Source organism: Emydura macquarii, unplaced genomic scaffold (assembly GCF_026122565.2).
Source record: "Emydura macquarii macquarii isolate MOO-44397 ecotype Brisbane River unplaced genomic scaffold, CSIRO-AGI_Emac_v2 contig_3240, whole genome shotgun sequence".
NCBI lineage: Eukaryota > Metazoa > Chordata > Testudines > Chelidae > Emydura > Emydura macquarii.
Window position 1 is genome coordinate 872,738 of NW_027133377.1, and position 27,440 is coordinate 900,177.

Consider the following 27,440-nt stretch of genomic DNA (forward strand, 5'->3'; position numbering starts at 1 on the left):
GGCAGCATAAGGAGGACCGGCACCAATCGGCTGAACTCTGGCAACATTCCACGGTACTGGAGCGCCGCACCCACCAAAGCTCCACGGATTCAGAAATGAGGTCAGCACCATCATGGTCCTCTGGCTTAGGCAGAGAAAGAAGAGAGCACCTTCCCTGAAAGCCATAGGTACCCCGCTGCTGCTGTGAATTTTACCCCTGCCCTACCACCGGGCTTCTGGCCACCATCACAATGGCCTGGACCATGGCAATATTGGAACCCATGGGGGGTTCTCTGCCGTCCTGCAATCACAGCATGTCTTGGGGACATCTAACAGACGTTCAGTGACAGTGTTGGGTCCATCCCCAGACTCAGATGAGGAGCTGACCAAGTAAGGGAGACTTCAACAATCTCCCCAGAGGAGGCTATCCCAACTACGGGTTAACAATCACCTGCTCCTCCTCTACCAGCCTCCTCATTATCATTGCCCGATGAGGCAGTAGTGGGTCCACCTGCCTCAGTCCTGTCACCAATCAGGACACACCTCGTAGCTATCTCAGCTTTCCACCTGCATATCCAGGGCAGTTTGATCTTCTCTCACAACATGACAGTCAGATTCCTAAAGGGACTGAAAAAAGCTCTTCCCACAGGTCAGAGACCCAATTCCTCCATTGGGACCTCAACTTGATTCTTACCAGACTCACTGGGACCCCCGTTTGAGCCCATGACATCCTGCCCCCTTTTCCACTTATCTTAGAAAGTCACCTTCCTGGTAGCAGTCACATCGGCAAGGTGTCTCTCCAAAATCAAGGCTCTTACGTCTGAGCCTCCCTATACCATATTCTATAAAGATAAGGTCCAGCTGCTCTCTCCCAGTTTCATGTCAACCAGGACATCTTCCTGCCAGTGTTCTTTCCCAAGCCACACAACTTGAATGAAGAAAGACGCCTGTATATCTTGGATGTCAGACGAGCACTTGCTTTCTGTATAGAAAGAACTAAGCCCTTCTGAAATCCATGCAGCTCTTCATAGCAGTGGCCAAGCGAATGAAAGGTCTACCAGTCTCGTCGCAGAGGATTTCCTCTTGGATCACCTTGTGCGTCTGTACTTGCTACAAACAGGCAAAGATCACACCTCCTGCCACTCTGACAGCCCATTTGACGAGAGCACAGGTCTCCTCGGCAGCTTTCCTAGCCCAGGTTCCAATATGGGACATTTGCAGGGCTGCAACTTGTCCTTCGGTGCACACCTTCACATCTCATTACGCCATCACCCAGCAAGCCTGAGATGATGCAGGCTTTGGCAGGGCGATATTGCAGTCTGCATGTCTGAACTCCTGACGCACACCTAGCATGGAATGGACAGGTACAATAGATCTCAAAGAACAACAGTTACAGAAGGTTAAAAATGGTCTTTTATTACTCCTGTCTTTCCTTGTGGCCAGAGAAAACATGGCAACTACAGGAGCAGGGTGTAGATGTGAGTACAGGGCCTTTCCAGACTCTTCCTCTTTTTCCTGACCTGCTCCCCCAGTCCCCAAGTTGTATAGGCATCTAGACAAGCAGCAGCCACCATCACAGCCTCTGCCATTCCCATTCTCCTGGCACCAGAGGCTGCACCATTCCTCCAGCAGGCTTCCACCTCCTCCTGCCTGCAGCATGGCAGTCTGTGAAAGGTCCCAGCCCTTAATAGCCCCCACCCAGCAGCAGTGACCTCAGAGTAGGAGCATCAGTCCAAATATTTGAACATCTATGCACAACTAGTCTATAGTAAAATTCTATTTTACTATAAACTTTGGTCCACTCTCAGTGCCTGACCTTCCCACCTGTCCCCTGTGCTGCCTCTTTCTCTCCCTCCTCCCCCCATCAAATTTCTCTCCCATTTCCCTCCCACCTCTTTCTCTCCCCTATTGCTCCTCACCCCTGCCCCAAAAAAACAAGAAAAATACCATCATCATCACTTCTAGCATCAATTTTTTATTTAAAAAACAAACCTGGAGCTAACAATTACTGTCAGTACCCTCACCCTGCTCTTCCTGCCTGTATGTCTTAGCTCTCTCCCGCTTTGTCTCTTAGAGTGTGTGCTCTTTGGTGCTGGGATTGTCTATCTCTGTGTTTGGGGAACACCTAGTAGTGTGGTTCAGTAGATCAAGTGCTTGATTGGGAGTTGAGAGATCTTTCCTTGCTTTGCCACTGAGCTGCTGGGTGACCTTGGGCAAGTCACATCACTACTCTGTGCTTCAATTTCCTTGTCTGTAAAACGGGGATAGTGCTACTGACCTTCATAAAGTGAGATTTATGGTTGAAAAGTGCTATGTAAGATTTAAGTATGGCTATTTGGAGTCCTAGTGCAATATAAATAATAATAATAATTTAAAATAGTATTGTGCTGAGAGGTATGGATGACTGCATCAATCACAAACCCCTTTGAGATTGGGGAAGTACACACTCTTTAATTAACATAACTTTCAGGATCAGTTAATGAGAAGGATCCCTTCCCCCCAAAAAAACCCAAAACAAAACAAAAACCAGGGGTTTGGACTGAGTGGCTGGAAGGTTTTTGGTGGGTGTGTCTGTGTGAAAACAGCACTCTCAGGAACTGAGAACAGAAAGAGAGGCAGAGGCAAAAGACAAGAAAGCCAAGCAGTAGCCTGTGAGCACAGTGTAACCCTGAAAAAAGCTAGAATGAGCTTCTAGGTCTGTTGGCTAAAGAGCTGCAAGCTAAGATACCCTTAGTTCTCCCTTTGTTCTTGATTTCTCCTGCATTCAGAGAAGCAGAACTTTGTGCATTTCTTGTAAATGAAAAAGATTGTATCAAAGCAAATACCAGACTCCATCAATTTCCACTTCCAACTGGAACATCGTCAGGCCCCGAACGTTGACTAGCCACTTGAGCAGAAAAGAGGCAACACTATGATCATAATACTCAGCTTTTAAAATTGCAGTAAACTATTCTTTTGTATCTCCTTTTCATATGGACATTTTAACTATATTGCAGCATCTGTTCTACCCTCTACAAAACCTTATCTCAGCTGATGGCTGCAAGCCAACATTAATCCCAAAGATAATGCTAATCTCTGTCTATTGTGGCTGTTGTCTGGGTCTTCCATCTACTGATTGCCTTTTAGCAGTGGTCCTAAGTGGTAAGAGTATTTTGGCCATGGAGACCAAGCATGGCCAAGAGCAAATAGTTCCTGGTTGCATGCCAGTTTCCTGCCATAGCTAAAATGATTCAGTGTTGATTGCCTAGGAGAGAATGCACTGACTACTTAACACTTCCTCACTCTGGACTCCTGAGCCAGTTCAATAGGTCCGGTAGCTGTGATAGGGCTGGTTGGACTCTGTCCCACCTGGACCTCTGGATGAGGTTGCCAGGCAGCGGTGACACAGTTATAAATGGGTTGTGCAAAAACAAACAAAATTATTGGGTCTTTTGATACCAAGTCCTTGATGTGCACCTGGAGCACAGTCCATGTATATCACCTTGGTGCTGAGAGCCTTTGAATCCATGAGTGAACTCAGCATCTCGCAGGACTAGCCCCAGAGAGAAGACAAGAGGAAGACCTACAGAAAATGTCCAGAGCTGTGCATGATCTGAAGGAAATGTTTATAGAGAGCAGCAATATCGCTTCCTCAGAATCCTTCTCATGAGAACCATCAAAGAGGTAAGAGAAAAAAACAGATGGTCAAGAAAACAAACAACTGAGTGAAGGCTGTTCTTGGCAGGGATTGTTCACTGTCTGGTTGCATTAGAAAACTGCCCTCTTTGGTGGCATTTATGTTGGAAACGTGATTCGCATATTCAGAACTATAGTGGTACACACTGTTCATGAAGCTAGCGTGTTTTTTCTGCAAAGCTTGGCTGATAGATATCTGTTCTGCTAAACCAGTGAAATGGTAGAAGTGATTTTTTTCCCTGACAAGAATATGGTGTGAAAAAAAGTTTTAAAAAGATAGAAAAATGTTTGTTACTCAGCTTCCTTGACTTACTACTGTAATTGGCAAAGCAGTTTCAGGCTCTTCTATACAAGTAGGATAATGAGCATCGTAGAGCTCAGAGAAGGGTAAATGTGTGAGATCTGGTATAGCAATTAACTTAATGCAAAACAGCAAAGAAGCTGCCTGGAAACATGAGGCCTGATTCTTTGCTGCCTTGCACCTTCTATAGTCAATGACACCTTTGTAAAGTGGGTGTCAGGGTGGGGTGAGCAGGGCAGCTACCCAGGGTGCAAAGCTGTGGGGGTGAAAAAAATGGGGCAGCATGGGGGGGGGGCACGCTGGGTCAAGTTAAATTTCCCCCCCCCCAATTTCTGCTTTCCATTTAAGCACAGAAGTTTTCCATTTGTGGGGGTGTGCCTCCTGATTGGTAGCTGGTGGAAGTTGCTTGGCCTGCTCGGGCACCTGGCTCTCCACGCTGTGGGAGGTGGGGCGCTGGCTCGTTGTAAAGCACATTGAGATGTGATCTGTTCAAATGATATGGTAAATGCAAGCTATTACCTGTTTTATTCTTCAGTTATGCTGAAAATATTGGGACGGTTTTTAACCCAAAGTCTCAAAATGCTTGTACTGTTCATAGAGTTTGTAACTACTCTGCATTTGTTGACACCGGTCGCCTTTCTGTGATGGAAGGATGTTTTGTTTTGTTTTGTTTTGTTTGTTTGTTTGTTTACCTTAAGGGTCAAATCAGTACTGGTAAGAAAAACATTTTCAAATGGAAACTATTTCAACGTATTGATCACTCTGATATTTTGTCACAGACGAGCCCCCGTCTCTCCTAATAGAATGAGTCAGGCTAGCTCAGCAGTAACAGAAATTCATTGGAGACCAGGAAAAATAGGAGTGGTCGCAAAAAAGTGAAGTTGGGAGGGAGTGTTATTCCTGCTAGTCCTCTATTCACAGGTAGTGGAATTTTCAAAGCTGACCTCGAAAATTGCACCACCATTTGTGCAAGCAAATTGGGTAGCTCTTGTTGCAATATTGGAAGCTAGCTTTGAAAGTTGAAAGCCCAAAGGTGCAGGGACAAAGGTCCCAAGTGGTGCCCATGGAATTTCCGTGTGTGTTTATTGCAAGCGCACACCACTTTGAGCATGGAGCCAGCTGTCTTGCCACTGTACTATTTCTGTGCTCTGAAGAGTCAGCACAAGAGCTTAAAGGTACAGCGAGTTAAAGAGAAAGCACTGTTAGACACCAGCCTTTCTAATTTTATCTCTGTCTGCCTCCTTCCTTTAGTTAATTGGAAGCAATAAAGCATAACTAAATGTTGCCATGTGAGGCAAGAACATTAGCCCTTTCAGTTTACATAGACGGTGATAATAGGAGCACAATGATAGTGGGGGAGGAACTGGTGAATGAACCAAGTCTTTAGTAAGCAGTCTCAGTCCAAGGGAATTTGATTTTGGGTTAAATAAAACTTGATGTGTGGGTGTGTGTTTATAGATAGATTAGGTAGATTGGGGGGGCAGATTCTCATCTATACTATGACCACTTTATTCCTCTCTGGCATTGTAAAAAGGGACTTACAACTAACTTTTAAACTTACATTTACTCCCATTTTAAGGCTTCTTTACACTGCCAAAGGGGCCTTGCTGTAAAAGAAAATAAGACTCTTTCTGTTTTTTATCCATGGATCTCTAAGTATCATTGTAAGCATTAAGAAAGTAAACCTTGTAAATCCCGTGAAGCTGGTCAGCGTTATTGTTCCCATATTCCAGATGATTAAATTGAGGCATACAAATGTTGCAATTTGCCCAGAGCCACATAACAAATAATTGGCAGAGTGGGAATAGAACCCATTACACTTGGCTTCAGTTACTCTATTCTGATCACTAGGCAACACTCCCTCCATGAGAAACTTAATTCATCCAGTATGAGCTTCTTGAAGAAATTTGGTACAATAGACCCAGGTGAAAAGCACATTATTGTTATAAATAGGAACAGATGAATGGAAATGTTCTGTCGTTGCACCACAATGCAGTACTCTCAGATCTTGTTCTGCATTCCACTTCATGTACCCCACATTAGATAAGGTAGAGTAACTATTTCAGATCAAAGATAAAGTGTTAAACACAGATTTCAATAGCTAAATGCTCTCATGCAGTGATTCTCAAACTGAAGAGCACTTGGCAGGGGATCTACAGGGAGCAGGTAGTTCACACAGTGCTGGCTCCTGCTTCTTGCTTCCAGGTTTTTCTAGAGGCTCCAAGATCTTCATTGTGAGTAAGCAATGAATCTGGGAAAAACAAGACGGAGCCAGCCTACTGCCTATACTAGGGCCTGTTGCTATGGTAGGAAAGAGGAGTTGGTGAATAGGAATAGGGAAGTATTCCTTTAAATAGTTTGTGAGCCTGTTAGTGACACTCACCAAGTTCTATATTTTAGGAGTTTCCAGAGCTCTGCCAGAGTAGCAGTGTGTGTGTAAAGTTGAACCTCATACCTTGCGTCAACTCAGTAAACATACCCATTTGGACCCCACTGTGAGTGGTTCCTTCACAGTATTGTGTAAAAAACAAATGACACAACAAAGAGCCACTTGTGATCTAAGCTGGTGTTAGTATCAAATATTTCCAGAGTAAACATGGCCTCAGGGAGTGGAAGCACCACCAGTGCTAGTGGGAGAGGAGGAGGAGCCAGCAACTGCTTGTGACCAGACTTCTTGTGGGAGAGGAATGTCCAGTGGAGAATGAGACCAGGGTTCTGAAAGCATGTGCAGGGGAGCATGGGAGAAAGGAACCAGATAGTCAGGCTGAACATGGAGAAGAGGAGGAGAAGCAGGTGGCAGGATAATACATGCAAGGGAAAACATGCATCAGGAATGGGAAAGAAGGGGAACAGGAAGTCTGTATAGAGGAATAAGGGGGGAGAGAGGAACAAAGAAGATGGGAGGGAGAGATTAAGAAGAATCGAAGGAGACAGTATGAGTGATCAATTATTTTCAAGGAAGACAAAGTGCTTATTATATTGAAGGCAGTTTATTATATTTAAATGTCTAAACACCTTGGGTGAGATCCTGGCCTCATTGAAGTCAATGGTAAAACTGTTGATTTCAGGATTTCACTCCTTTATTTTTCTTTGTAAGCAATTGTCGTTGGCACAGGGATATTTTGCAGTCACATGTGGGATCTTGGGTGTGAGGAGAGTGGGCCAACAGGGCAAGCTGTTGAAATGTGGTCTATATGGTGTTTAATACAGGGCTTCTCAATTTTTGTTAATACACAGCAGATTGAAAATATGTGCTAGTATATGAACAATCAGGAAGAGGAAAAATGCACAATAACCTTGTGGTTCCTGAGATATTTGGTTTATGCGGGGTTTTCCATGGTTCATTGCAGAAGCACCATCATAACACATCTATGCCTATTCTTCTTTGAGTACTTGCTCATGTCAATTCCAAGCAGATGCGCGCACACCGCATGCACAGTCGTCGGAAGGTTTTTCCCCCAGCAGTACCTGTCAGTTTGGTGTAGGTGCCCCCTGGAGTGGTGCCTCCATGGCACTATACATAGGGGCCCACCGATCTGCTGCCTCTCTAGTTCCTTCTTACTGCCTGTGACGGTTGTTGGAGCTTCAGTCTTCTTGCTTCTGCAAGCATTCTCCAGGTTTGTGGGAGGATGCAATCACCATCAATTCACAGTCCTCCTGATCGGCCTATCGGCGGCTCCAAGAGCCTTCACCAAATGCATGGCTGTGGTTGCTGCCTTCCTGAGGAGGCATGGTATCCAAGTGTACCCATATCTGGACAATTGGCTCATCAAGGGCCGCTCCAGAGCAGGTGGATGCTCATCTCACCCTAACACGGTCAACTTTCCTCAACCTGGGTCTTCAATTGAATGTGAGCAAATCAATGCTAGTGCCCATGCAAAGGATAAAATTCATAGGGGCAGTCCTGGACTCAGTGCAAGCCTTTTTCAGACTAGGAAATTTCCATAATAGGAAATTTCAGCAACTTTCCCACCACAACAGTTTGGAGTTGCCTAACGCTTCTAGGCCACATGGCCTCTTGCACGTACGTGGTCCAGCATGCAAGGCTGCGACTCAGACCTCTCCAGTTGTGGCTGGTGTCGGTTTACCGGCTCCACAGGGACAGTCTGGACAAGATGGTGTCTCTCTCCCACCACAGGTTATAGAATCTCTCCAGTGGTGGGTCGACCCTTGACAGGTGTGCAAGGGGGTTCCAGTTGCCAGACCATAGCTGTCGGTGGTGCTGGTTATGGACACTTGGGCTTTGGGGTGGGGAGCGCATCTCAACAAATTGAGGACACAAGGTCTTTGGTCCCTGGAGGAGCTGTCGCTTCACATAAATGTCAGGGAACTACGAGTGGTCTGGCACATATTCTCACACAGGAAATCTGTAGGGCTGCAACATGGTTGTCCATACACACATTCACTTTACATTATGCCATTACCTAGCATGCCAGGGATGACGTGGCATTTGGTAGAGCAGTGGTCCAGTCAGCTATCTCGTGAACTTCGACCACTCCTCCGTTGGTCTGCTTGGGAGTCACCTGCTTGGAATTGACATGAGCAAGCACTCGAAGAAGAAAAAACAGTTACTTACCTTCCGTAACTGTTGTTCTTTGAGATGTGTTCCAAGACCCACCCACCTTCCCCTCTTGTCAGAGCCAATTGGCAAGAAGGAACTGGAGAGGCGGGGGGCTGGTGGGCCCCTATATACAGTGCCATGGAAGTGCCACTCCAGGGAGTACCTACAGCAACCCGATGGGTACCAATGGGGGGAAAACCTTCCGATGACTGTGCACGCAGCCCGTGCACACCTGCTTGGAATGGACGTGAGCAATGCATCTCGAAGAACAACAGTTACGGAAGGTAAGTAACTTTTTTTTGAATGCCACATGTAGTAATGGGGGGAGGACAATAGCAAATGGTATTAAAGGTTAAAGACAAAAGACACTGTTAAAAAGTCACTTACTAAGTGTGCATGAGTTACTGATAGAAGTGTCTCAACTAAGAAATTTAAGCTGTAGCATGCCACATCTGTTCCACTGGGTTCCAATTAAAGCAAATAAAGACTTTCAGCCTCCCCAGAAAGCAGTTATCAGTTCCACCACAAAGAAGAAACAAGTGGATCCCAACAAAAGAAAAGATGGTAGGGTGTCAAATAGTTAAATTGAAGCTCTGTGTGAACATACATCTCACAGGTTGTTTGAAAAGTATTTGCCTGGAGTGAGTTTTCTGTTTGTTATTCATGGCATGTTGTTTGTCATTTAAGTCATTAGTTTTTCTTCTTAATTGGGTGACCAAAATTCTTATTAACAGACAAAGGAAAATCAGAGAGATTTCAAGGTGGCAGTTGACAAACTCTTCCGATATATTTTGGTTTTGTCCAAATATGTAGTTGCCTGAGCATCAGCAAGACTCTCCAGAAATAGCCTTGCAATTTAAAAATCATGGGTATGAATGTTTGTGGAAAATGAATAAAAAGGATCATGAATACTCAGTTCATATTCCCAGTTCTCATCTGAAAAACTGTCAACAAATCCTTTCGGCAGTGTGTACACAGCTCCGTCTATGAACCTAAACTATCAAAAATCTTTAGCTTAAGGTATGTCTATTCTGACAGCGGCAAAGTCGGTGCCACCAGATCGATCTTTCTGGATCGATTAAGCGGTCAGTGTAGACCCGCTCAATCGATCAGGAAGTCGATTGAGTAAAACCACCCGCTCCAGTAGCGTAGTGCTGCATCGACGGGAACACAGTTCCCGTTGGCGCAGTGAAGACAGCACGCAGAAGGGAAGCACAGCAGTTGACGGGGAGTTACGCAAGTTACTCTGTGTAGTTTGTGTAACTCCCGTCTACTGCCGCTGAATCTCCAGGGCTTAGTCAGAAGTCACAGACTTGACACAGGAATTGCTGGGTGAAAATCTGTTGCCTGTATTATACAAGTCAGACTAGATAATCAGAAGGGCCCCTGCTGGCCTTACAATCTGCAAAACTTGAACAGTATGGATTCTGCTCTGGTGTTATGCAATTCTTGTCCCTATTTGGTAGGAGGATATTCCAGGTTATAATTATTTTCTGAAGAGTTCTCAGAGTAGGCAGGCTTGACAGTGCCTGTTCTATTTTAATCCTATATATTATGATCTTGACCCCCTGCTATAAATTACCACTATCATACATTTATGTTTATTTTCATCCACTCAGTTTCTGATGTCACCAGCCTCTCTATTTACTGTACATACTTTGGAGTTATTTCAAACTGCACATTATCTGGTGGATTATTCAACCAACTAGTAAAGGATACTTCTGTACTCCTGACATATACAATATGTGGCGCGTGGTTGCATTATGTCGTTGTTATGATTGTTTTAATTATTAGTAGCAACAATCAACACCCTTAGGACCCCAGGCCTGGTACCACACAAAGTGTGTCACGGTGTCTGCAGCTGCTACCATTTCTGTGTTTCCTGCACTCTCCTCTGTGACAGTAGAAGGGATTTAATATATAATCCAGATGTTGGACAAAATTCAGCCATGGCATAAGAGGATGCAGTTTCCACATAAGTCAATGAGAATTGCACCCACTTGCTGAGGGCTGAATTTGGCTTTTATGTATGATAAATTAAAACTAAACCTTCCCCAAAAAATAAAGAGAAACTGTAGAACACAACTATGAGTCAGATCCAAATGGAACGACTTCCACTGACTTCTGTTGACTTTGGATCAGGCTCTATATTCTTGCCTGAAACAGCATAACTAGAGCAGTGATTTATTTGTGAATTTCATAAAGGTGGGGACTAAGCCAGGTAAATGTCTCCAAGCCATGGATGGAGTTAAATTGCATGCCATAATATACTTAACAAATGATAATACAACCCACCGCTAAATATAGAAGATAGGGGAAAATATATTTCTTGGCTGGAAAGTTATTGAACATTTAGAGCCAGGGATATGAGAGTTTCAAGAAGGGAATTTCCTTGGCTCCCCCTCCTATAAATAAATCACTGAAATGTGGTAAGAAATGTTCGATTATTTAAGTGAATGAAAGGTCAACATTTCTCAGATGTTTTACGTACCCTCGAAAATAAAGGAAACTAGCCTATTGAAATTACAGGCATTGTGCTTTTGTTTTATTAAGAGCCTCTTTCATTGTGTATAATCAATGACCAGAAGCTATAAAACCAACCCTCTTTTATATTCTTTGGGAAATTGTTATGTAATAGTTGCATCCATTTCTTTTGGATAAGCTTGATTCCCCTCTAAATTATACTGGTGTAAATCAGGAGTAACTCAGTAGAAACCAATACATTGGGGTGAAACTGAGGTGAGAGGAAAATCAGACGCTAGGGAATTAAATTCCAGGGGCAGCCTTGTCTAAATCATCCTAAATCGAATTCCTTTCAAATAAGAACGGTTGGATTTACAAGGGTAATGAAATTATAACATCTATGGATGAGTGACTTAATGGAGTTCTAAGTTTTATGAACCTTTCAAGCCATGAAACCATATTTTATAGAATGTACTAAATTGCTAATTTTGTCTAACCATTAAAACTTGCAATTCTTGCCAATGATCTCTCATAAGCAATTTAACAAGCATGACTAGGTGACCTTTTAAAAGCTTTAACTCATTGTAAAAATATTTTGCTCATTTAAGTGTCTTTCCTGTGAGACACCTAGCAGCCTAAATACCCTCCAGCATTGGAACCGATGGCAAATTCACTGCTTGGGAGGGGTGGGTGGTTGTTTTGTTTTTTATCCTGTGGCAGTCAGATCAAAGGGTGAGCATACTCACCACCTAATCACTCCTGTTGGATTGGAAGTGAAGCGAACTCCATATCCAGTGTCCCTTTTTGGCAGTGGGATAAAGTGGGAGGTGAATCACAACCTGATCTCACGGCCACTTTGATGTCCGCAAATTGGGGCCCTGCATTTGCTTGGGTCCAGATATTTATGCCACTGAACCAGACAACAACTTGCTCAAGCAGTGATCAGATAGAGGCAATTGCCCATTGCCTTTTAGCTGAAAGAATCTGCAAACTCCTTGCTGCTCCAGCTTTAGCTCTATGTGATGAAAGTTTGAAGTCTTTTGTTGTTCTACAACACATCCAGAGTCGTTTTAAATTTTATAACACTAAAAAAGTAATTTAGGTTTCCACTGAATAAGCCTGGACAATAAGGCTAAGTTCTAAAGTCAAGAATTTCCCACCTTCTTTTCCTGTTCTTGCCAGTAAGTGTGTTCTTTATGTAATAAACTGAGGGGGAGAAAGGGCTGTGCAAGGCCCTGATGCATCTGAAGTACAATGGCATGCAAAGTTGTTTATAATACCTAAAAATGAAATGAAATATACAGCTGGAAAAGTGACAGGCCAGGCAGTCAGGCATTGACTAGCACTGCAATACTGGGATTAGAGATGGGCTCAAACTTAAAATATGGACCTGACCTGGATTTCAAACACCCCAAAGTTCCAGGGCTTTTGGGTTCAGGGTTTTGGTTTGACCTATTATAAAGATAGTGACCATTTGCAAAATACAGATTCAGATGTGGATTTGGATTCTGAACACCTAGAAGGGGAGGATCACATTCCGGGTTTCGGTTCTGACCCATGTCTAATCCGTATGGAATGAGACTCGTGGTGCTGATTGCCGAGGCTGTAAGGTTTGGGAGCAGCAGTGGCCAAGCAATGGAGAATGAAGATGGAATTATCAGTCCTTCTGTCTGGAGCTGCTATTACACCTTATCAAATGTACAGCAGGGGAAAGATAAATAGCCAGTGGAGGAAGAGAACAAAGAGCGGTTAGAGAAGGCAAGAGCCTATGCTTCTCTTTTGTTGTCCTAGACAAGAGACAGAGTGTATAGTACATGCTGTTCAGTGCCTTTCCCCTTGGACCTCCTAGGTCACTGCACAGTAAGTGTTTCCTCTCTGTATTCTAAATTCCAAATGAACCAATTGCTTATTCTTCTTGTAAGGGACACTGTGTGAATATTGTCTGTCACATTACCAGTGAGAGAGAGAAATGTCCGGTTCAGTGACCTATGGAAAAATAAGTAGTTGTACAGTAGCTGTTAGATTTTGTGATCCTGAATGATGTCACTATGATGGGCTAATCAGTGATCTCTTCATTATATGCAGCTGATTTTATTCTCTACTTTGCAAAGCTGGTATGAAATGTCAGAAAAAGACAGCCTTCCGGACCAGCAGGGAGACAAGGGTGTGGGGATGTCCTGAGTATTTCAGTAGAAAGCAGAAGAGCAGCTACTGAAGGGTGTTTCCAGGATAAGATCTGTATACCAATGAGTTTGATTGAAAATCAGGCATTCAGAACAGGGTGTCATCTGCTATCACCATGCAACAGATGAAAGGAAACGAATGGCAAGAATTTATAACAGAATAATGGATCGAGAGGTCAATGCTGAAGCAGTGGTGGTTTGAGTGGGCTACTGGCTGATTAGAAATGGAACATGCACTGCGCATGAGAATGTGTTCGAGAGATTTAGGGGCTAACAGGCAAAAACACACGTGCTGAGTAGGGAATTATTTTTTTCAGAGCATGAATGAATATATATGTGCCCCTTTCAAAATGGTAAGCATAATCTTAGCAATGAAATGTCCTTTTTGATTCTTGGAAAGAAAAAAATTTGCACATTATCTGTTTGCAATATGGAGTTATGTCATTTTTTAGAACCTGTGTGGATATGTGTATTTGAATTTGCTCAAGATTTTAGATCGCTAGATAAATAAAAACACACATGTATTGTTCATTCCATGTCTTGTCTCAGACTTTAATATACACCCTGTGCAGGAAAGTGTGTCATTGCCTTTGTTTTTGTGGATATGGCTACATAGGAAAAATAGTGTGTCTTTTACAACATGACAGCTGGGGGAGCCTAGGATTCACCTTGACAAGCTAAATCAAGGTAAAACTACAACTTGTCCTGACTGGAATAAGATTTTACAATGTGTTAGTTATCATTGTAAGAGTATACTATCCCTCCCCCCCCCTCCCCCCCAAGTTTAAACAAGTTTTGTAGCTTTATATATGCCTTTCAAATATCCCAGGATTATTTACCTTTCTTCAGTAATAACTCAAACAGTGATGATACCTAATTTTGGCCTTTATGTATTTCATACAAGTTCATTTTTGCTATACTGATATTTTGGTCAAATCTATTATTTTGTTCCAAATATTTCAAACCAAAATATAGTTGCCTACTAATTTAATGAGGAAAAAAAATCAATAAAAGGTGATGCATTCTCTTCTCCAGGCTTCCCAGTGTAACTTGAGCTATTCTGTCTACCTTGATATGATAGAGGTCTGTAAAATCATGACTGGTGCGGAGAAAGTAAATAAAGAAGTGTAATTTACTCCTTCTTATAACACACAAACTAAGGGTCACCAAATGAAATTAATAGGCAGCAGATTTAAAATGAACAAAAGGAAGTATTTCTTCACACAACACACAGTCAAACTGTGGAACTCCTTGCTTGCCTGAGGATGTTGTGAAGGCCAAGACTATAACGGGGTTCAAAAAAGAACTAGATAAGTTCATGGAGGATAGGTCCATCAATGGCTATTAGCCAGGATAGACAGGGATTGCTGTTTGCCAGAGGCTGGGAATGGCTGACAGGATGGATCCCTTGATGATTACCTGTTCTATTCATTCCCTCTGAAGCACCTGGCATTGGCCACTGTTAGAAGACAGGATACTGGGCTAGATGGGCCATTGGTCTGACTCAGTATGGCCATTTTTATGTTGTTTAGACTTCTTAGGATAAAATTTTCAAAAGCAGCAAAATGATTTAGAAGCCTAAGTCCCATTTTCAAGAGTGACTTAGACACTTTGACTTTCAGGTCAAAAGACACAGGTTTTTGAGGGCTTGCTCTTGTTCTTGAGTGAAGTGTTGCTTCACTCTCTATTGCAATGCCTAAGACCCATTTTCAAAATTGACCTTGGCACTAGGAGTCTCCTTGAAAGTCAGTGGCACTTAGGCTCCAAAGTGTAAAATCACTTTTGAAAATGGGACCAACATTTAGGAACATGAGTGTCATTGTGAGTCAAAGTACTTTAAGAATTCAAAGCCTAAGTCCCATTGACTTTCAAAGAGATTCTTAAATGTCAGGTTTGTTTTGCAGTGTTGTAGCCATGTTGGTTCCGGTATATTAGAGATTACCATACCCACGTTGTCTCTTTCTTAAGAGTCAGTCACTTTTGAAAATGGGACCTTGTCATCTATGTCATTTAGACCTTGCAACACTGAGTGAAACAACATTGAAATACCTTTAAAAAATCTGGCCCTTAGTTGCCTATGTCACTTTTGAAAATGGGACTTTGATTCTACACATTTTGAAAACTTTACACATAGACTCTTTTAGGCAGAGACCGTCTTTATTTTGTCTCTTGTATAGCTTGAGTACACTGTCAATGTATTTCTCAGATCTGCTGTGTTGGCAAACATGTAAAATACAATAAGTGAACTTTACATAAACCGGCAATGAGAACTGTGAAAATGGTAGCAAACTAGAATTACAACTGATTGTTTTTCACCGGTGTGATGCTATTATCTACGTTCTGTATTCGATAGATATCAGCCAGGGGAGCATGCAGTGATTTACGGTTCTGCCATTTGTCTTGACTTGGCTGTTTTTTTCTGAGAGACTTCAGAAAATATTTAGCAACAAAGACCTCAGTGACTTTAGGTTTATAGAAGATATCATGCTTGGTTAAATTTGGAAAATTTAGTTGTGCCCAGGAACCGCTTTATGGCTGGATTAATGAGTAACCTCCATTTTAATTAGTCAATTGCTGGTCTCCCACAGCGTTTTCTTCTTTTCCTCTATAAAAACTCTTGCCATCTTTACTTGGTCACTTACAGCCTCAAAATGCCAGTAGCCCTAGGCGAGCTGCTTTTATTCATGATTGGGATAGTTTGTCTTAGAGAAGGAGTGCCACTGCCTCTACGAAAAGGTAGGATCAAAATTTAAGACTCTACTTTAATCATTTTCTGAAGGCAAAAGCTCACATTTTCAGATGGTGTAAAACAGTCTAGCTCTACTGAAGTAAAGGAGTTTCTCAACTGGTATAAATTAGTGTATCTGACGCTAGGACATGTCTGACTACAGTATGAGGTTTTAATCCACTCCTTTTGTTATTTTAGTGCATGTCTGGGAGTGGATACTTAGTTGAAAGTAAAAGTGGTGGGGGTTTTTTTGTTTTCAATTTAGCTTAATTAATTCTTTAACAAGTTAAACTAAATCAAAATAAGACATTCACAGATTTGCACCAAAATAATACAAACTGTGGATTAAAACCGATGTCATTATTTCGGTGCCAGTTTATATGTTACCAACCCAAAGTCTTTCCTTCAGTTGAAATGAAATTACTTGAACTAGTTTATCTTTTAAATTGTCTTGCATTTTGAAATCCAGAGAATACTCCACTTGGATCAATTTTGAAAAAAATAATAATCGTGACTATTCCTAATTATTTCATTTATGTAGATTGTTTGTTTCACTTTTTATGTAGGTGAGAAGACACAGCCAATGTTGGAAATGTCTATTCAGCCACACCGGGTAGAAATGTATTGACTAATCTGGATTGTTTTCACAATTTGTGTCCCCACTTCATGATTTTTTAATCGCTATTTGGTTTAGGAATATGACAATCATTATTGGAAGTGTTACCAGTCATGTTGAGAATTTCCATCAGTCTCCTATCATATAATGCAAAAATATGCATGTGGTCAAGCTCTGATTTCAATTACAGTCTGGTATAAATCCAGAGAAACTCCAATGCAGTAAATCCATATGAAATCAGAATAAGGCCAATTGTATTTTTTTGTGATCTCGAATTCACTTGTGCAAAATGGTAAATTAAATTTCAGCCTTGATTTGCTGAGGTAGCAATATATGTGTTGTTCTGTAAAGTATGTGTGTGTTTGGAGTTGGGGGAAGGCTAAAGCTCGCAGCAAACCATCTAGATCTGGCAGATGCTTGCAAAGCTGAACTAGTGAAAAGGGAAATTTGGGGGTTGCATTGCCCAAGCCCAGCAAACTACCCATAATTCGACTGTTGCCTTTTATATTTGGATGTTTTCACATATTTTTAATTAAGTCAAAAGTGTCCCTGGAGCATTTTATTACAAACACTGCCAAATAGTCTTTTGGTGTCCTAAGGAAAGGTATATTTTATTGCTGTAGCATTCTGCCACACAGGTGGCTGAATTGCAGAGATTGGGGAGAGAACCCTATGTACATGGTCTGTAAAGTGCTTTGAAGACTTTTGACTTCACTGAAAGTTTTAACACGGTTTCAAATGGAAAAGAAAAAATTAGAATTATGGGTAATATGCTGGTTTTGGGAAATGCATCAAAACAATTCCCTTTTCATTAATACAGATTGCAAGTAGTTGCTGGAATTGGAAGGTTTCTTTTTAGCTTTGCAAAAACAAAACAAAACAAAACTTCCATAAACTCAGTGTTGTTGCTATAAATACTTTTCTGTACATACACATTTTAAAAATATAAATATATCTCTGCCTCAGAGCCAAGCTGGGTAGCACTTGTATTGACTTCAGTGGGAGCTGAGTGAGTTAGGCCAGTGCTGAATGCTTTTTAAAGGCCCATCTGTAAGTTGCTGTTGATTATCAAAGCCTATGTAGTGGGCTCAACCCTATTTGTCCAAAATGTTTAGAGGGAAGCAAAAAAGTTTAGCTAAATGCATGTTCCAATAATTGAGGGAGTTAGTGGACCAGTGATTCATTCCCAAAATTTGTATATAAGGGAATTTCAAATTCAAGGGGTTCAGATAAATGGGGTTTTAAGGGTTCCTATATGTATTTTTCCTTGTTTGGCTCTTAATATTCATTCATTGGCAGGCGGGGGAGTCATATTAGTAAAAATAAAACATGAAAACGTCCAAATTGAGAGCTCCTGTAGTATGTAAACAGTTGCTCTTGGCTGCTGTGAATACAGATTCTTTACAATAGTGATTGCCTTCAGATCTCAGAACATATAGCGACGGGGTGGGCCACTGGTCTGTTGCGTGAAATACATAGAGAGAGTTACAGGTTGTTTTACATAAGGGAGCAAACACCTGTCAGGAAAGGTCTATATTTACATGGTTTACATATTTACATCTACTTCAGCGGAAGGGGCTGAACTAGATGAGTTCTTGGGGTACCTTCCAGCCCTACGTTTCTGTGATTCTATGACTGACTCTGTAAGCTGTGACACCAACTGCAGGATAAACCAATTCTGTCAGGCTTTGTTTGCCAGGAGTTTTGCTCCATTGCGTCCCTCCATTAATTAGCTAATAAAGTGCACCTTTCTGGTGGTGAATTCAAGAACGTAAGACACATACTGAGACTCTAGTCCTGCAGCTTGAGCTGTGCTCTTGCACCTGGGCAGATTCCCACTGAAGTCAATAAGGCTGTGGATAGGTGAAGCAATCTACCAGTGTGGAACTGATTGCAGGATCGGGTTTGAAGATGGGTTCACTTTGTCTCACTAGGTGTAGAAATGGGTCCCCATCTTTCTTCTACCACGAATGACCACAGAAAATGCTTAGAGTGTGAAAAACAGGGAGTGCAGCCATAGTAGGAAAACATGGGAAAGCATTTTCACCTAAAAATGGCTTCATAGCGTAAGAAAAAAATGCAGATCTGCCCTCCCCTCTCGAAAGGAAGGAAGCTGATGGCACTCCTCAGAAACAGAGCAGAAAAAACAGACATCTCACAATATCAACATCCCTTGGCATATTAGAATATAGATAACAGAACTGTTTTATGAATTTGTGAGTACTTCAGAGTAGGGCTAGATAAAAGCAGCACTGTAGCAGCTGTTATCACCTTGAAAGTTGAAGTTTCTTTCTGCACTTGGTAGAGTCAGGCACAAGAAAGGGAGACCCTGAGGCCTGGTCTATACTAGAACATTAGGTTAGTATACCTATGTTGCTCGGGGTGTGAAAAATCCACACCCCTGAACAATGCAGTTAAATCGATCTAACACTTGGTGCATACAATGCTAGGTCAACAGGTGAATTCCCCCATCGATTTAGCTACCGTTTCTTGGGGAGGTTGATTACCTATACCAGCAGGAGAATTTCTCCCGTCGGCGTGGGTAGTGTCTTCACTGAAGTGCTACAGTGGCACAGCTGCAACATTTTAAGTGTAGACAAGTCCACAGATCCAGAATAAAAAGGCAATAAGCAAACAAACAATCTTCCTGATCCTATATACTCTAAGCACATTAATGACTCTTCAGTGGGAGTTGTTTGTATGAGAGGACTGCAGGATTGGGTCCTTATGGGTGTCCTACTTGATTCTACCCCTGAATATCTGCATGCTTGATGGTGTTGAAATCTTTGATGCTAGAGTCAAGTACACAATGACACACAGAAGCACTGTTCGTTTTCTTTTTCTTGTTTTGGTACCCTTTAGATTCTAGGTGTGGGCAGAAGCCACATGAAATGAAGCCATGGAATAATTTCAACCTCTTCACTCGCATTGTTGGTGGGAACCAGGTGAAACAAGGCTCGCATCCATGGCAGGTTAGCGCAAGGGAATGCGGTTTTATCCTGTGCCACTTTTGGAACAAAGGCCCAACTTTTCATAGATGTAACAAAAGCAGAAAGGCAAGGGTACTTTGTGCTCATTGGCACTTCGGGTGCTCTATTGTTGAGTCCCATGCTGCTTTGAGCAAGAGCAATGAAGCAGACAGAAGGCAGAAATGATTTCCACTCTCTCCAAGTACCTAAAAACTCTTGTTATGTTTCTTATTGTGTCTTACAGAGAGTCTGTAGCTGAGTCTATTATAAATAGGGATGGGTGAACTTGTTTGGAAAATAAAAGAACCATCACCAACCTCACGAAAGTGTAGTGATTGGGAAGGGGATGGTGCCTTGTGCTGTGTGGCAGTCTGAGATCACAAACTCATTTCACACAACAAGGCACCAAACCGCTGTGAAAGCTTCTGGCACCCTGTCTGAATTAGAATCAATAACTTATAGGCGAAAGAGTCTAAACTACCCAGTCCCCTCTCCAATGTGCTGAATATGTCAGTCTTCATGCATTTGTGAAGTATATATAATTTGTACTCATGTCACAGAATTGTTTGGAGATAAAACTAGATATCTTTAGGGGTTTAATGGGAGTTATAAGAGCTGAGGACATCTTAGGAACAAACCCCATATGAATGCCAAGGAAGTGGCGCTGAATTTTCTTAAGCAGCATTAACTTTAATGTTGGGAAGGCTTTGAGAATGCTTTCTCTCCAAGATCAGATCAATGTACAGATTTTTACATGACAGGCATTCTTTGTGATGCAGGTTTCCTTGAAACGATGGCAAAGGCATTTCTGTGGAGGCACCATTGTTTCTGCTCAATGGGTGGTCACGGCAGCTCACTGTGTTTTAGACAGGTACGGATGAGGAATTTCACTACAGGGCTGTAAGTGCAGAAAAGTGTGTTGCTAGTAAAAGTGCTTGTGGTATGGCTTTGTGTGTGTAAATTGTTTATAGACTCCAACAACCTTTCCATCTGAAAAATTCTGGTTACATATGGCATTTATAATGGCAGGGGTGGGAGCTGGAAAAGAATTCATAACAGTTCAAAAGCCTTTTAAAAGAGGAAAATAGACCTGGAGAGTAGTAAGGAGCAGCTAAGTTGTGCAGGGTCAGGAATGTACATCCAATAATACCAATGGACTATAATACTTCTGTGAAGGTTACTTAGAAGCAGCATAATGCAAGACATGAAGGACTCAGTCCTGCCTCGTTGCATGCCACAAACTTCCAGTAAAATAACTGGGAATTTTGAAGTTCAGGATCAGGCTCTTCCAAAAAAAAAAACCACCCAGACCTAACAAACTGGAATCTTATGGGATGAAAGATGTCCAATAAAACCCAGGGTGCTAATGGGAGTGGAGCTAGAAACTCAGTAGGTGGTGCTTTTCCCTCTGAGTCCAAACTGGGTTCCATTATAGCACCAGGCACTGCACTGCTGCTGGAAGTGCTCTTTGCAATTAACAGTGATTGATACCCCTGACCTAGCCTCCCATGGTATGAGAGTTCTAGGAGTACCCAGGGGTTGTGAGGCACCTCACTACCACCTGCGTTTTCTGTGAGCAAGCCTTGTCTGTTCCTCTTGTAGGTCAGTTCCCCATTTCCATGGACAACACAAGCACTCTTCTTTAAGCCTTCCAGGCCCCATTGTCACTCTACCAATTAGCAGTAGGCACACTCCAACACTCAAGTCCACCGAGCATCTCTCTGGAGTGTCCAGGCCCTGGTTCACTGCACACTTGCCGTGTTCACAGATTTGCTGCTCCCAAAGAAGCAGTGCACCCTAGATTACCAGTTCCACCTCAGACCACCACTCCACCTAACACACAGTATTTAGATATGTGTATAGTGAAATCAAGTATCAGGTTATTTAACAAAGCACAGAGATTCAAGTAGTAGCAAAGAGAAGTATTGGAAACACATGGAAAATCATAACATGCATTCTAGAGCCAAGACTTAATTAACAAGATAGTCTCATGTCTCGTAGAGCAGTGTTTCTCAACCTTTTAAGTAGAAAGTATCCCCTAACTTCTGAAAATTTTAATAAGTACCCCAACACTCAATTTTCCATGGGATTTTATATTTACAGACTAATGTGAGACATATGTTGGAAGAAGGGCTGAATATATAAGGCCGTGATATGACAGATGTCAGATCTAGTGTGGGGAGGGTTTACCACCTTTACACCAGGGGTGCGCAACTCAAGTATGTACCTGGGCTAGAGGTGAGGTTGGCCAAAGCTAGGAGGCTTTGAGTGGCATGCCAATGCTGTGGAATATAAAGTGCCTCACCAAATATTTTGCCATAGATTTGAGAGGAGGAAGGGGTGAGAGAGAGACAGGGAATGAGGACGAGAGAAAGAGAGAGAGAGAGAGAGACAGGAAAAAAGAGTAACTGGTGAAATCTGGGGCTGTCATAGTTGTCAATTTCACTGATTAGCTAGAGCAGTGAAATTGACAAGTTTTCTGGGCACTGGACTTTGAGCCAGGGAGGAGGGCTGCCACCTGGGCAAGTTCCAGGCGGCTGCTGGGGCGCTGTAGGCTGTACCTCGACTCGGAGCTGAGGCGTGGGTGGCTGCCATCCAACTGCGAGCCCAGCTTGTGAGACACAGGAGGCTGCCACCGGGCTCCCACCTGGGAACTGGGACCTGGCAGGAAGCGGGCAGCTGCCGCACACCTTCCCTGAAAGCCAGCGGCTGCCTCCTGCCTCCCAGCTGGGACCGGGCAGGAAGCAGGCGGGACTGTGGTGGCTGCCGCCTGCCTCCCAGTTGGGAGCTGTGACTGGGCAGGAAGTGCCCGCCTTCCCCGGAAGCCAGGGGCTGCCATATGCCCCCCAGCTGGGAGCTGGGACCGGGTGGGAAGCGGGCTGCTACCTCTCACCTTTCCCAGAAGTCAGCAGCTGCCGCCTGCCTCCCCTTCACTCTATTTTTCCCCGGGTACCCCCTGCCTGTGTGGATATGCGTACCACAGATTGAGAAACTATGTTGTAGAATATTGTGCACCCAAAATCCTTGCAGCACTTTACAACCTAGCTTGGCTGTGGTCCTCCCTGAGACAAGCATGCTATCAGCTTGCCTCCGAAGAGAAGGACCCAGTGGTGTTTCTTTGCACACCAAGATATCTACCAAGAACAAGCCTTTGTCTTTTATTCATAAATAGGGCATTTCCCTGCTGTTTGTTTCATCCTGTAGATTTCCTCTCTTGTTGATTTTTTCAGTCTTATTTAGCCCCTAGCTCAGTATCCAAATGGGCATACAGTGTGAGACTTACAATACACAGAACCCAAAGGGCCAGACAGGGAGATAAATGTCTGTTACCTCCTGCCTGAAAGGAACATTTCTGAGGTATGTCACCTCCTGGTGACCTGCCTCCAAGACTTTCAGAACATAATTTTCAGTATAGATACATACATATCCATACATACATATAACAACGATTATGACGACCAGTGGGCTACTGGATCTCAGTGGAGACTTTACATACCATCTTTCGGTGAACTATTATGCATCTATCCGATCCAGGGGATCCCTGGTAAAACCATACATACCCCTGTGCTCTATGCCAGTTGGCATCAAGGGGTCCTTAGGTCACATATGGTAATTAAAGATCCCAGAGCAGGGAGATGAGGAGCGAGGCAGGAGCTGATGTAACCCCAATTTCTGTCCCATGGCTTAGAGCCCTGTGAAGTAGCACTTTCATTAAGAGATCAGAAGGCTAACAATGCTTATCAATAGATTAGGAATGACTTATGTCACTGAGCAGATTCATGAAAAGGATGGGTGTTCAGTTTTGAATGTTACTGGGAAAATGCCTTTTCTAGTCACTACCGGTGTTTAATATCAACAAATTAGGCTGGAATTTTCAAAGGCATTTAAGGGAGTTGGGTGCTAACTTTCCACAGAATTGGCACCTAATTCCTTTAGGCGCCTTTGAAAATCCCAACATAAGGAGATCAAAACTGAATTTCTCTATAGAAAACCAGCACTTCCTAACTACTGAAGTGTTGAATCTGGTATGCAGTAGTTTTGTGTAACTACTGTACCGTATTTATTTGTAATTCAATAGAGATCTAGGTTGGAATCAACTCCTATATGGAGAATCAGCACCAGGATGATACACCACTTATAGCCCCACAATAGGGTCCAAATGGGAATTAGGTGGTGTGTAGGCAGTGCTTCCCTCTGCACAGTGAATTTCACCCCTACTATTAGGACACAGGATTGAGAATCTTTTGACCTGGGTTCTAGTCCTGATTCTGCCACTGATTCTCTGGATGATGTTGGGGAAGTCACGGATTAATTTCTCTGTGCCTTGGTTTTCCCATCTGAAAAACATCATGATCTAATGTTGAGAGCACCGGGCTAGGAACCAGGAAGTTCCTGGGTCTGCCACTGACTTGCTGTTTTGCTTGAGCAAATCACTATGTGACTCAATTTCCCCATCTCTGCTTCCCTCATCTGAGTGTTGAGGATAATCAATTAATGTTTGAAAAGTGCTTTAAGATCTGTGGATAGGAAGTACTACATAATGGCTGTCCTTAGGTTGTCTTTAGTGTGGGCTGTACCAGTCCACTCAGGAACCTGGGTATTTACTCAGATAGCCTGCCTGTGCTGAAGTCCATGCTTTAGCTAGCTTTAGCTAGCAGTAAAGTAAAGCTGTTGTGGATGTGTCTACGCATGCTGCTCTGATTGTAATACAGACATACCCTTAGAATGCCTTTTTTATTTTTCATGGTCAAGTTTTTCTACTTTTACTCTTTAAATGTTTATTTTCTACCCTACAGACATTTACGCGATTACCTGAATATCACTGCCGGAGAACATGATTTAAGTGCCATTGAGGAAGGAGAGCAGACGCTACCGGTTAAATCCATCATTAAACATCCAAATTTCAACCCCAAAAGACCAATGAATTATGACATTGCCCTTGTGAAGCTGGATGGTGCCTTCAACTTTAGTAAGGCCCCAATTCTATGCAATAATTTTCAATTATAAATGTCCAGCCCACCAACCTCCCTGTTAAACATTGCTGTTAACACATAACACATAAGGGGAAATATTTTATGCGTCCTTTTAAATGCATTTGTTCATAGAAAAAATAATTGCACAATAATAAAATATGCAGCACAATGGAGATCCAGAAATAAGAATCCATCAGTGTGCATGGCCTTTGTGTTTTGGAACAAGAGTAATTAAAGGTCTGGAGGCAAGTCAGAAAAATAACTGAGTTGAATAGACTTTTTCACATGGAGCAGAACCTTGAAGAATAGGGTATTACTCACTGGGAGTAAAGGTATTAGAATTTGGTCCTAAGTGCTTAACTGAAATGCTTGTGTTGAAAAGAAATTAGGTTTGTTCTTCCATAGATTGGCACTCCCAGTATGTTCTGGCAGGGCCAGATTAAGGCAATCCAGGGCCCTACACATAACATAACATGACATGGGCCACTTCTGTGGACCTGCTACCATATCATCACCCCACCAAGCACTTGCAGTGGAGGTGACTGGAGTTCCCCTTCCCTTCCTATAGAGGCAGAGGAAGGACATGGAGCCCTCTTTGTAACCCCAGTAGTGACAGCATGGACCCACCTCCATTTGGGAGTAGGAAATAGAGGCAGGGACAGAAGCTGTCATTCATTCCTTCAGTACTTACTCCACCAGTCAGATATCTGCGTGGGTGGGTGACCTGGGCTGACTGCACTGTCACCATAAACAGAGGTCTCCTTGAGTAGTGTTGACAGGGCCCTCTGGAGCATGTGTCTTGGTGTTAACTTCTCATTGAGATGCATGGACCAATTCATCCCTCTCAGATCTATTGTTTAAGGTTCTCTGCAGACTTAGGCACAAATTGCTATGTTGTTTACACTTGGTTCACATTTGCATAGTTTCCTTTGCAACCATGAGGACCAGATTTATTTTAATAGGAAAATTTAGATTCTGACATAGACAAATAATTTGAGGATTTGAGGGCCTGGGCCTATAATACCTATGACTTCATCTGGTCTTCTGTTCTATCAAGCTAACAAATGATAACACAATGAACCAATGAATCATCACGTTAAAAGAATACATTCATCCAATAAAGCACCAGGTTAGAAAATAACATCCTCAGAAGTGCTTTGGAAAACAGTCATTGGTTATACTCTGAGGACATGAACCAGTTTCCAGCAGCTTGTAAAAAGTTTCTTTTTCAAATTAACCCTCTGATAGATGTCGCAATAAACTACAGTGTTATTTCATTTAAAGGATTAGTTGAGAAGTAAAACAAAGCTAAGCTTTTTCTTTCAAATGTTTAACAAGAAATTCACGTATATTCATGGTAGGTTCATCAGTTTTGCCAGCCTGCCTTCCTGATGTGGGTGAAAAGTTTAATCCAGGAGATGTTTGTACCACTTGTGGTTGGGGTCGTCTAACAGAGAGTAAGCCGCTGGAAGTAACTCTTTAATTTTCTTATTAATGTTTATATGCTCCTTTATTTTTTTTTCCTATTGAAATGTATAGCAGTGTGTGCAACATCATCAAATCTACAGACCAGACAAATGATGTAAAATCTGTGAAAGAGAGTTCTTTTAATTGGGATTCTAATGCAAAGCCTTATACATTTTTCTGATTCTTCAGTTTTGTGACATATTTTGTTGGGTCACCTTGTATCTGAAAGTCAGAACACAGACAGTTTAGGCCAGAGGTAGACCAGGAATTAAACAACAGCTATGAATCAGAATTGTAACCTCAAAACAGGGCTTAAGTGGCACAAGGATTTTATGTGGCTCCTCTGCACAGTGCACAGGAGTAAATTTCACCCTGAATATTATGGAAATCTGAAGTAGTTTGCCAAAGGAGGTTCTGGAAGTAGGTGGTATAAACTCAAATCCCCCTACATATCTAACTATTTTATTTTGAACATTTGAACTTTTCTTTTAGTTCAACAATCTAGAAGGTGGAATAGTTTGCTAACTTTTATTTAAAGGTGAACTAAAATTCTTTCTGTACGCATCTATAAGGCTTTTATAATAAACTTAAAATACATCTGTAATACATATTCTGAACATCACATGAAAATCTTGAAATCAGGAGTTGTATTCATAGTTGCAAAAATGGTCCAATTTCATAGAGCGAAAACATCTGGGGGATATTTTGCATGAAAATAGGACTTTTCAGGGGGGAGGGAGAAACAGGCTGATTTTTGTTTTAAAAGTGGTCTCTTTTTAATGAAAACCTCAGTTTTCTAAGACTCCTATCCTGCCATGGCATCTACATGGGCAGAGCCCCATGCCTGCACAAATGTCACTACAGGATGGGGGCTTACATTTTCAAATCAACCCATTTGAAATTTTATGCAGCCAAAGATCAATATTTGAATTGAAATATCTACACCCAAATAAAACTTCACATGTTCATATACTCAATGGCTGTTTCTCAAAACGCAACATTTCTGGGCACATATTAGAAGATGAAACTTCACCAAAAAACTCCAAATCCTCATTATCCACTGGACTTTCAGTTCACCTTTCAGCATGTCTAGTAAACTAGTTGTCTTATTTTTTTCTTTAATTTTCTTTTTCAGATGGAATTCTCCCTCAGGTCTTGCATGAAGTGGACTTGCCAATCATAGACAACAAGGAATGTTCTAGAGCATTGTCAACCTTAAGGAATCCAATCCGAGGCGACACTTTAATATGTGCTGGATTTCCAGATGGAGGAAAGGATGCATGCCAGGTTGGTACACCCTGCAGACCTGCCTGTATTTTACTGTAACTCACATTTGTGTGTGCATTTGTCTGAGTGAATAGATATACTCTATAATACAATGATGGGGAGTGTAATTTTAATTCTTCAAGGATGACCAGTATAATCCATTTATGACTTCATTCCATTTGATTCTCACATCCCTTGTGGTATGGGCTCCTAGCAGTTACTTAGGGTTTGGAGAACCTTTTAGGTCAGCCTTTTGGAA

At 42.3% G+C, this 27,440-nt stretch overlaps 1 protein-coding gene across 3 annotated transcripts in view; it reads left to right on the top strand.

The window, feature by feature from the left end:
* The first annotated feature begins 4,333 nt into the window (after positions 1-4,333).
* OVCH2 (ovochymase 2) overlaps positions 4,334-27,440 on the top strand; it is a 40,337-nt gene continuing 17,230 nt past the window's right edge. For 2 of the 3 annotated variants that reach the window (XM_067532165.1, XM_067532167.1), the window contains exons 1-6: positions 15,779-15,898; positions 19,369-19,478; positions 20,255-20,346; positions 24,272-24,444; positions 25,810-25,905; positions 27,051-27,202. In XM_067532165.1, the coding sequence (XP_067388266.1) occupies positions 15,814-15,898; positions 19,369-19,478; positions 20,255-20,346; positions 24,272-24,444; positions 25,810-25,905; positions 27,051-27,202 (708 nt within the window). In that variant the 5' untranslated portion in view covers positions 15,779-15,813. Of the gene's footprint in view, positions 4,457-15,778; positions 15,899-19,368; positions 19,479-20,254; positions 20,347-24,271; positions 24,445-25,809; positions 25,906-27,050; positions 27,203-27,440 lie in introns of those variants that run through there. The other variant, XM_067532166.1, reaches the window with a different exon arrangement.